Genomic DNA, 12074 nt, shown 5'->3' with positions numbered 1-12074 from the left:
AAATGTCCTGTAATGTGTTTTCACTTTGTAACATTATCTGTGAATGTTTGCAGCCAGGGACACTAATGGAGGTGAAGCACCTATATACAGAGTTGGCAGGAGAGGAGTATTATGAAAAGTAATTTATTTAAACATCAGGTGTTGGCTGGTTGCTGAGGTACAAAGTAGGGCATTTCTATTGGCCATAGACTGTAAAAACAAGAGCCATTAGGAACACTTTTCCATTTGCCTCCGCACGTTAGATTCCGCTACCAATGAGCTGTATTGTTCTGTATCCCCAGTCCTTGTATTGCTTTGTACCCCCAGTTACTATATTGCCCTGCACCACTGACCCCTGTATTGCTCTTACCGTCAGTCCCTGTATTTCTATGTACCCCCAATCCCTTTAGTGCATTGTATCACTATTCTCTATATTGCTCTGTACCCCCAGTCCCTGCACTGTACTTCTAGTCTGAGCTGTATTGGTATGTACCCCCATTCCTTGTATTGCTTTGTACCCCCAGTCACTATATTGCACTGCACCCCTGGACATTGTATTGCTCTGTACTCCAGTCCCTCTATAGCTCTGTACAACCAGTCTCTGTACTGCTTTGTACCCCTAATCCCTATATGACCTTGTACCCCGATTGTCTACATAGCTCTGTACCCCCTGTATTGTTCTGCACCCACAGTTACTATAGTGCATTGAATTTCCAGCCTCTATACTGTTCTCTACCCTTTGTCTTTAATTTGCTTTGCACCTCTTTTTCCTTTGCACCCCTATTTCCTGTATTGTTTTGTAACTCTAATCCTTGTATTACTCTCCATTTCTGTGTACCCCTGGACTTTATATTGCTCTGGACCTTCAGTATCTCTATTGTTCTGCACCCCCAGTCTCTAAAGGGCTCTGTGCCTCCAATCTCTATATTGTTCTCTACCCTCTGTTTTTAATTTGCTCTGCACCCCCGTTTCCTGTGCAATTTTGTCCCCCTTTGACTCCCAGTCTCTGTATTGTTCTGCACCCCCAGTCCCTATAGTGCATTGTACATCCAGTCTCTAATTTACTCTGCACCTCTATTTCCTGTATTGTTCTGTAACCCTAATTTCTGTATTACTCTCCATAGCTCTGTACAGGGTCCCATTATTCCTTCAACAATATATAGAACCACCCAATATTTCTGATTTCCTGTTTTAGATCACTTTGACTCAGTAACTCATTTTATCAGAACCGCTCTATACTTTCACCAATACAGAAATTGTCAGCAGGGGTTAATCTTCTGGGCGGTTCCTCACTGAACTCATTTGCAGTTCATACTGACACAGGGAGGAGACAAGTCAGCTGACAGTGTATAGGGAAGTAGGTTGGGAAGTGGCAAAGTTGCTCATTTATAGTATGAACAATCAGCAGGTTCACATTGTTGTTGTTTTCTGTCTTCATAGGAAGAGTCCCATCTTGTTTCGGAGAACCCTCCTGCCTGGGTCGCTGCATGAAGCTGAATTTCCTGGTGGTTGACAATTGCTGCTGACATGATGACTTCTGTGTCTTTCCTTCTGCTTGGACTGTCACTTGTCACCAGTGCAGGTACTGACCCCCTGTTGTCCTCTATACATTGATTTGAATACTCTCAGTACTCCACAGGTCATTGCACTGCACCATAGTTATCATAGAAGCACGCACAATGCTAAAATCACTAAAATTATGAGCTGATCACAATGCAATTGGCGACCATTGGTGTGAGGCGTATAGGAGCGATTATATGCAGGTAATCACACAAAGCTCTGTTGGTGTACAAATAATGGGACGTGTACAATCTGCATCACAAGGAGAGAATTGTTGCATCTGTGTAGCGCTCAATCACAACTCTTATCCACGGTATGCTACAATTTGTCTTCAGATTTTGTGTTTTTTTTATCATAATTTGTTCTGTGATTGTCACATGAATACCAAGGCCCCACTGCCACACATTGATTGAAAATGATTGTTGCACAGCATACATAACACATACCAGTGGCAAATGGAAGGCGTCTATATAGAAAGTGGCAGAGCTGTGTCAATCTTAAAAGTGGGTGAACAGAAATACAAATCTTTTGGGAGTCTGATATGTTTTTTATAGTGTATAGGGTGATTTGTTTTGTGAGTTTAGCTTTAATATTTGTGTGGCCAGGATAAGACATCATCCAGTCACCCCAAGAGTCCATATACTAAAACACAGATTTTTGGGGTTTTCAAGAATTGTCGATGGGTCAGGTACATTGTAGGCCCATACAAATGAATGAGATGCCCCCAAAATACCTGTGTAGTGTTACCAACATACAATAAATGCACACCCATGGTGTGACTCCTCCAAGGCTTCAAAGACAACACGGAATGAACTCTCTGTACAAGTTACTGAACCACAACAGTTTTGTTTGGCTTGCTTGTCATGTGTTGGAATGTTGGTGTCACATTGCCATAACCATAATAGGCATGGATGGCAGATTTGCAGCATTTCGCACTGACAAGGTGTGCAGGTCATACACCATTACACAAAGATCATGAGACAACCTCAGACGTCTGTGTGACTCCGTCATGTGGATATTGGTTGAGATGTGGTTGGAGATTTCTTCCCTTTGCTACACGAGATCCAACAGATTGGAATATCTGTGCATGACAACAATTACCTCAAACTGTCCGGCCCTTCATGGTCAGATCCTAGCTGACAACCTATGGCTATCCTAAAATTATAGCTGCTCCAAGACTTCTGCCACTTGTTGGCACAATATGCAACCCCCTAACATCTCCTTTAGTCCAAGTGTTACAAAAGGTTAAATTAGGTTTCACTTTGTACAGGATATTGCAGGAAGGAAATTTACAACTGGTTATTCAGGACTGCAGAGCCTGTTGGGCCTCTTTAGCCCTCTAATTAGCAAATCTCATCCTCCCTGCTAGCTTCACGACAAGCTGGGTACGGCTCTTTGCTGTGCCCGAATAATGCTATTTCCATTAAAGTGGACCTGTCGTGATTGTAAAATCTGCATGAATCAATTCCTAACAGGTCCCCATATACAGCAATAGTATTGTTTGTTCCGTAGAGTCCCACCTTTTACCATTTAAAAAGCCATCAATGAGCTCCAATCAGTGACTTTGCCTAGGCTGAGCAAATGTCACCAGTCTGCTGCAGGCAGGATGAAGCATTTTCTTTGTTTTATCTTACCCAGAGATCAAACTGCACCATTGTAAAGTTGCTGCTGGTCAGAATGTGAGAGGCTGCATGGAGTCCCTGGGTCTGTACAACTGCTGCTCCCATGAGGGCCCCCCATACATAATTTATGTTATGTAGAGCCCAACAGAAGAAGCAGAAATATTCCTGAAGCAATGTTATGTTGGGTGACTCTGTGTGGGAACCCTTGAGATTTTTTATGAAATGAGCTGATTAATAAGCCCACCAAGCTCTGTTTTCAAATACATTGGGAATGCCTGATAATCAATGAGTGGGTCTAGAACAAATTGCTGAGGATGAATTTGACATCTTGGCTGACTGCATTATATATTGACGGCTCATATTGGATCATCTTTTGTTTGGTGTCATATATTGGACAATAGTAATGGAATACATTCATTATTGTTGCATTTCTCTATTCCAGATGCCGCATTTCGATTTGCTTCATACTATGGCGATCACATGGTTCTGCAGCAGCAGCCGTCTAGTGCGGTCATCTGGGGGTACGGCGAGTTGGGCTCCCAGGTGACGGTTTCACTTATTCGAGGATTGGAAACCATCTCAAAGATAACCGTGGCTGCCAATGGTAAATGTCTGCAGTGCTTGTCCCAGATGTATTGGTATTGTCTCTGACACATGGCCAGCTGCTTAAGGGGTAACTGCTCACACTGCCTTGTTCATCTATCTCTGCTTTCTTCTCTGTGCTAACAGTACCTACAGACTATTTCCTTAAAGTCATCCTGTACAATGCAAACCAGCAGTCCTGCATTGTGTGGGAGGACACCGAGGTCTCTTCTGCATTCCAGAGTGCCAGACCATGGAGGAGAGCTGGCTGCTGGAATGGGAATTGAAGTGGTTATACATGCTGGCTTTACCCGTTGTCCTATATTGTCTGAAACTCCAGGATGTGGGCCCTCTTCATCCTCACATTGTGTGCTTTTCTTTCCTTCTGCTCTATGTTCAGAATCTTTTCCCACCTTGGTTGGTCATACTGCAATAATGCTACTTTTGCACATGTGTATGTAAGGTAATCTATCTTGGTGCCCAGCAGATGGCGCAATTGTACACCTAGCTGTACATGTGCACATGAAGGAATGTGAACTGGGAAAGTAAGGATTCTTTATTGGATAAGAGAACTATCTTATGATTAGTGAAGTAGTATAGATCTTCTGCAATAAAAAAAAAACATCCTGCTTGCAAATTTCCAATAAAAGTTTTACTTTAACAAGCTTATCAGAGCCTTATATAAAAGGGGAGGGGATTACCAAAGGGCATTTGTTTTTAGCTTAACAGGGTTTAGCTTTCAATATAAATGTCGAAATCATTAAAGAGGCCCAGTCACAAAAATTTTAGATAAAATAGGTAAAGCAGAACTAAACCCACTACTCGCCTGTCCCTATTCCCTCACAGGGTGCAGTCATCTTCTTCTTTTCTGGTAGACAGTCTTCAGCCGTCTTGATTGGCTAGACCAGGATGATGTATCTCCTGCAGAAGTTTAATTCCCGGCACATGCAGAGAAACCTGGGATTGCTGGCTATTCTGGAAAGCAGATACCTGCAGATACCTGGAGCAATCAGACATGTAGGAGGTATTGATGCAGAAGGGACATCGCCTCTCCTTTTTCTGCAAAAACCTGATTGTGGAGTTATAAAAGTGGAATCAGCTAATTAAGCCTGAGTGTTCTGAAATCTTCCTTTATATTCTCACCATCGGGATTTCATTGTTGCCTTCTGTAATTCTGTCTTTGTTGCAGGTGAAGGGGTGTGGAGAGTACAGCTGCCCCCTATGGAGTATGGGGGTCCCTACCACCTGGTGGCCCAGCAATTTGCTCAGAACATTAGCAGCATTCACCTGGTGGACATCTTGTTCGGTGATGTCTGGCTGTGCAGCGGACAGAGTAATATGGAGATGACTGTATCGCAGGTACATGGCTGCTCTGTCATTTCCATCCTCTACATCTCTGCAATGATATTGTACCCAATAACAGAAATCTCATCTTCCATACAGATGTTCAATGCCAGCGAGGAGCTAAAGATGGCTGCCGATTACCCCTACATACGGCTATTCGTAGCAGCCTTAGTACAATCCCAGACTGAACTTCGAGATCTGGCCAGGGTGGACCTACCGTGGTCCCTGCCGTCTGCTGGTGAGGATCTCATTTTATTACCCCTAGTTATAATGAATGCAGATTCTGAGTTCAGCAATGCCATTGACAATCAGCTGATGATTTTGTTTCCGTTTTTTTTTTAAAGAAAACCTTGGACATGGTGATTTTTCCTACTTCTCCGCTGTGTGCTGGGTGTTTGGGCGTCACTTGGCACGGAGGCTGAGGTATCCAATAGGATTAGTGGAATCCTCTTGGGGGGGCACTCCGGTTGAGGCGTGGTCATCGAAAACGGCTTTGAAGAAATGTGGGCTCTCTGGGGACTCTGGAGAACTAACAGAGAGGTGAGCAGTGACCCCCTCAATATGGTGGTGGGGGGTGAATAATATTTGTACAGGTAGGATGAGTACTATCACTGGTTCCCATGCCAGGAATTTAAATCCAGACTATGGAAGGCCGAGTATCTGACCAACATACCATTGGATGTCCGTGGGTGCTGTGTGGTCTGGGTGGATATCCAAGGTCTGACTGAGCTTGAGCAAGCAGGCGATAAATTGTGCATTGGTTGCCTCTGACCCCCACTGTGTGTGCAGACGTTCTGTGTTCATGGATGGAGAATTGTAAAGCTGCTGTTTGTATTGTAAGCGATTTCCAGGATTTCTATACTGCATACTTTTCTTCTTCTCCTTCAAGTTTTCAATTCTTTGACACCGCTGCCGGTCCTTGTGAATACTCCGTTCTATGGAACGCCATGATTCATCCTCTGCTCAACATGACCATTAAAGGAGCGATCTGGTACCAAGGTAAATGTTCTTCTGTGGTTGTATTATAAAACATTGGGCCTCACTGCTCCAACATGACTGATGGAGAAGCTCCGGAAGCAGCAATCTGCTTTCTCCGTGCCATATTATTCACTATAATGTATATGGCTGTAAGAATGTGGATCCCCTAAAATATGAAGTTCAGGTGTCCTCAGTGATTGCTCCTCTCAATACACAATCGTACAAAGACATTGTAGACAATTGTGCTCTTCCATCCTTGTGGTCACAGTCTGGTGAAGACCCTATTCTGCCCCCATGACTGTGCCCCGGGGTGCAAAGCCAGCTCCATAAGGACATGGGGTCACCAGTTTGGTGTGGAGGAACTCGAGTGTCCTGCACAGAGCCCTGACCTCAACCCTACGGAACACCTTTGGGATGAATTGGAATGGTGAGCCAGGTCTTCTCATCCTTCATAGAAGTGTGAGGTATGTTATGGATTTCTGCCACAAATTGAGTCACTTAGTGAACCATTACTTATGTATGACATATGATGGTCATTTACATTAAAATAAACAAGGGTGATTTTCTGCTAGGGCAGATTGTTCCAATTAGATACAATTATATAATACAGACAATGGCTGCATTTACAAAGTTCATAACAATGTGATTCTCTTAAACACTTTTCCATATTGTAAGGAATCGTCTTCTATGATTTCAGGGGAGCAGAACACAGCCATGAACACAGATCTGTATAACTGCACCTTCCCGGCCCTCATCTCAGACTGGAGACACAGCTTTAATGAGGGCTCCCACAGCCAGACGGACCCCAACTTCCCCTTTGGCTTTGTGCAGGTGATCGTCATTTCCTACAGCATAGCTGTGTGCGGAGTATGGTTGTATATAATAACTGAAAAGTGAATGGGGGGGGATTGGGGCGTGAATGGAGCTGTGTGGGTTCATAGACAAAAAATAACAAACTAAAAATCAACTGCTTATTGCAAAATGGACAATAAATTTCCTTCTGCAAGAAAACAAACCTACCGGTATGTTTGCAATCTTCTGTATAAAGCACACTGAGCTGTGCATGCATAATCCCAGCAGTCGGAGTGAGTGAACGCCTCTGCCCATGTGCGGGAGCTGCAATATTCCTGCCTGGCCAATCGGGATAGCTGAAGGTCCAGAATCTGGAAGCGGAGCAGGTGAGAATGTTGGAAAAACAGCAAAGTGATCCGAGTTTATTTAAACATTGCTAACGGGACAGAAAGTTTGTTTATTGAAGAAAACATTGCCTGTTCCATCTGCAATAAACTGGCCTGCTCTCAACTTTTTTTTTTTTTTCCAAGTTTAGGTTTGCTTTAACAAAATCAAGGAGCTGGGCCACCACAGACCATAATTATACACCCCATAAAGAGGAGAGGGATATAAAAAGTAAGGGGGAAGGGGCTGAGCTATGGAAATGATTCCACTGATGTTACATTTCCCAGGAGGTTCACATTTGCACTGCAAGTAAATAAAAAAAGAAATGCAGCAAGTAAGCATTTAATGATGCTTAAAAATATAATACAATTAAATGAGACTTTTCAGTGAAATCAGATTGAAATGCAAAAATGGACATTGTTGGCACTTATATTGCATTCTTTTAAAAATAGCATACAAATATTTTCAATTTAAGTGTTTTAAAAACTACATAGATAAGTCTCAATTGTTTGTTCGACCCGTTTCGTAGACTTATGTCCACTTCCCCAGGAACAGAACTGAGATGATGCCCATAAAATATCCTCTGTAAGGAGCAGTCTCCTCTAATGGACAGCGCAGGATGAGCCAGAAGAATCTGCAGCAAATCACTCCGGAACGGCACTATTCCCTCTGTAGCTTCTTTTTCAATATCAAGATTGTTAGTCGGCAGATATTAAAAAAGGGGACAGAATCAAAGTTACTGAATGTTTTTTATTGCCAATGAGAAGATTTATTATTCACACAGATTCCTGTGCTAGTGCCCGTCATTTGTAACCCCTATTTAAAGTACTGTGCTGCTTAAAATGTATGTGCTAAATAAATAGTGTATAGTAATAATGTTAAGATTTACCCTGAGTGATATAATTGTCCTCTGTTCATTGTTCTCCTAGTTGTCTACATACCAGAAATCCCAACAAAAGGACAATTACCCTGTGATCCGATGGCACCAGACTGCTGATTATGGCTATGTACCCAACCCAAAGATGCCAAACACATTCATGGCTGTCGCCATGGACCTGGGAGATGAAAAGTCACCGTACGGCAGGTAAGTCGGCAATGTTAAATTTGTTTTATGAGTGGTTGGACCAGAGGTGTCCACACTTATTTGGCTTGCAAGCTACTTTTAAAATGACTAAGTCAAAAGGATCTATTAACACTAAAAACTTCAACTTAAACTCTACTGCGCACAGGAGTTATTATTTTGAAAGGCAGGGCTCCGCGCTCTACTTGCATTGCCTTTGGGATCCACCTGTTGGGCACCATTGGGTTAGACTATTCAAACTGCAGCCAGTAGGTCAGTGAAATTCCAGAAAACTGCTATATGCATGAATAAAAATCCTCCATTCTGGGACCGTTTTACCTGCCAAGGGATTTGTATTTCTGTCTATCCAGTCCACAGATCTGCCTATCAGGGGTGGAGACCAGATTTTTAATTTACTGCAGCTCAGTAACATTTGCAGGTCTTCTCCCTCCCCCAGCTCGTGATTGGACAGTCTAGTAATTGGGACAATACAACTGCAAGTGCCTAAAAGATCGTATCTGCATTTTTTTGATCCTATGATTAAGATTTGTTGATCATTTTCTAAACTCTAAAGCTGTCAACTATGACGTGCAATGTCCTACCTGACCGGTTACGTATTAACTGATTGTTACATATTATTATTTTGTACAGTTATATGTGATCTGTAGCATAATTCTGCTAAAACCTTTATATTATTGTGCAGCGTTCACCCTCGGGATAAAGAGACGGTAGGGTACAGACTCTACCTGGGTGCGTGTGCCATTGCCTATGGCGAGAAGGATATCCCATTCCAGGGTCCCTATCCAGTCTATATCGATGTCTATTATGAATACATGTACATGAACATTACATATGACCAGCAGCTCGTCATCGCTGGCAGCTTTGATAATATATTTGAGGTAAGGAGTGGAGAAAGGTTACATTTCACTATTGTGTATAGACCGCCGGCTATAGAACAGATTGATCACAGCTGTGTCTTAGAGAAGCCTCAGGGGTGTGAGATCTGGATCCTCGGGGGTGTAACTCATGCCAACATTTGAACACAGTGCCACCAGTAGGCAACATTGGGAGCTGCAGGTTTCTCGAAAGTGCCGGAAAATACAGGCCTGCTAATAACAAGCCCCAGATGTTGCCAAACCAGGAGGGGACTCTGCAGCAAGCCACCTGCTGGTTGCCTGGAAGTACATTCAAGGCATACTAAATCACAGTGCCATCAGCACGCAACATAGGGAGCTGCAGGGTTCCTGACTATTAGTTATCTTCAATCTTGTATTTTTCAGAATTGCAATGTTTAAAAAAAAAAGTTTTTACTTTTGTCTATGATCTAGGTGATTCTGTCTGTGAGTATGACTGTTAAGGTGATTACTGCTGATCCCAGATCAGGTTCTCTCTCTCTCTCACTCGTGGCCTTTATTGTTAACGCGTTGGGAGCAGTGAATAACGCACACAGCTCAAGCATGCAGTTATATCACTTCTCTTAACTTTATTATCACATTGCAGTTTATATAGTCAGACAGCAAGATATAAGACACTTAGTAGTTAGTCAATAACAAGAAACTTAATTACTAACTTGCTGAGCAAGATGTTTCGAGGTAAGAAGCCTCAAGGTAAGGATGGAGCAAATATTGACCTACGGATAGGGAGGATATAAATAGTTTCAACACAACTCAATTATTTGCAAAATATAGCAAAAACACAAAAACAACTTAACTTCAAGACTCAGCAAAATTACATTCCTTACAATGACCTCTGGGCATCCCACAACATCAAAACATGATGTGCAGACCCTCCAACCCTCCCTGCTCTTTAAGTTCTTATTCATTTTTGAAGGGATGGGTGGTTGCAATAGCTGATCTCCCCACTAAGGACACAGAAGGAGCTCCAATCCATGGGTGGGTGGCCACATTTAGTTCCTACAAGCTGAAGGTGTGCACCGTCCATCACACTGACCTCCATCTTTCTCTGTTTCCAGGTCCTCTGTAAAAGTTCCTCGGGTGAAAGCTACGAGTGGCTTCCCATAGCGGCCTCCTTTCTGAGTGTATCCGATAAAGTCATCACCGTCCCCTTTGTTTGGTGCTCGGCTCTTGGCGTCCGCTATGCCTGGGATGACTGGCCCTGTGACTACAAGCAATGTCCAATCTACAGCGCCCAACAGCAACTTCCCGCTTCTCTCTTTGTGAAATATTTCACTTGAAGCTTTTGTTCTATTTTCACTGACTATTTCTGATGGTGTATTTTGATTTTTGTAGTTAAATGGGATCTTTGCTTAGTAATTATCTAACTCATTATGCTAATAGTGTATGGCAAAGAGTACCTGTCATGCATTCACTGTGAAGTTAGGCAAGCTGTGAGCGTGTTAGGAAATGTTGAGTGTCACTGCCTAAGTGAAGCCGCTCAATGAAAGGACGCTATGAACAAATATTCAGATTTGGGCTGATGTAAGGGGCATTAAAGACGTCTTCCAATGATCAGAGGTGCTTTCTCTATGCCTGGTCTTCAATCTCATGTCCATGACAAGGGCAAGAAGATTTGTGAGAAGTGATCCCTCCAATGAATGGCCAAGAAAGACTTTTACTTAGCACCCCTATGTCCCTGACCCTGGACTGATTCTCCCACTCTTGTCCTATGGGACAGCGCTTGTTTTGTGATTGGCTGTCTTCTGCCCAATGGTCTGCAGCCGTAGCACTGTGTATGTGCCAACACTTTGAAAGTTGGCTGTTCTTTTACTTGCAGTAAAGTGTCCAGGAGCAAAGAACAGTGCGTATATGCTCCTCAGGGGTGGGAGAGACGAGTGATCCTCCTTGCATGGACAAAGTAATGGGTCCCTTCCATGACAACTGTACAACAGGACAGAGAATTGAAATCCATGCACATGAACACCTGCTAGGGTCCCTATGTCACCTAGAGCCGCATATTTCACACTGATTTCCTATAACATTTCAGAAATTGTGTCTGGTGGCTGCAGTCTGTAGTTCATCTGTCTGGTATCTTGTGTTCTGCTCATTATACCCCAAAAACCAAAGAGCCCCTAGTGGCCAAGTGGCAGATCAGTATTGCACCCCAAAGCCCCCATCTGTCTGCACAAAATGTATATTGTGCTACACAATATTGCTATTGAGTTCTAAATTCGGCTTTTGTAAATGTTGTCACTAAGCTGGCACCGAGCAGCTTCAGAGCTTGGAGAAATATAGAGCATGGGCAGTGCAAAGTCGCTTCACAAATAACCCAAACTTAGGCTAGGGGCAGAGGGGCAGTAAAGGTGGGGTGGGGTACAGCTTTCTTACCCCCACCCCTCAAACAGTGAGACACTACACACATCACAAAGGGAATGAATGGGAGTGGTGACCAGTTGAGTATTGCCCAATGCTGCCAGCTGTCCAATGTTCAGATGATGGAGACATTTACAGCCGGCATCGCATTTGGGGTGGTCAAGGATCTGGCAAGGGGCCAACCACCAGGAGCTGCCAAGAAACTGCTAGTCCTATCCCCATCTGAAATCAGTAGGTATAAAATGCACCTGCAAAGAATTCAAATTTAGACTTACACTCCCATTACCCTCCTCATCTTCCATCCCCCTATTCCTGTCCTTCCAGAAAGATTCCCATGGAATGCCAAGCAGCCCAAATCTTCCAGGGTCCTGGGCTCTGGAAGGCTCATTACCGAACATGGAACCCTTGATGGCCATACTAACCCAGTGGGACAATGTGGAAATATACCGCTCCTCCCTGCGTTCCTGTACACTGCATAGTAAAAGGAGAAGCAGCAGACAATAC

At 43.4% G+C, this 12074-nt stretch overlaps 1 protein-coding gene across 1 annotated transcript; it reads left to right on the top strand.

Moving 5' to 3' along the window:
* The first annotated feature begins 1326 nt into the window (after window positions 1–1326).
* On the top strand, window positions 1327–10769 carry SIAE (sialic acid acetylesterase). The gene is made up of 10 exons (XM_072427243.1): window positions 1327–1561; window positions 3604–3765; window positions 4933–5102; window positions 5187–5325; window positions 5432–5627; window positions 5977–6086; window positions 6763–6896; window positions 8171–8325; window positions 9005–9200; window positions 10274–10769. Exons 1-10 carry the CDS (start codon window positions 1507–1509, stop codon window positions 10493–10495), a joined length of 1539 nt encoding a protein of 512 aa, XP_072283344.1. The 5' UTR covers window positions 1327–1506; the 3' UTR covers window positions 10496–10769.
* Window positions 10770–12074: the final 1305 nt, after the last annotated feature.

This window comes from Pyxicephalus adspersus, chromosome 11 (assembly GCF_032062135.1).
Source record: "Pyxicephalus adspersus chromosome 11, UCB_Pads_2.0, whole genome shotgun sequence".
Lineage (NCBI taxonomy): Eukaryota > Metazoa > Chordata > Amphibia > Anura > Pyxicephalidae > Pyxicephalus > Pyxicephalus adspersus.
This window is presented reverse-complemented; position numbering and strand designations above follow the sequence as displayed.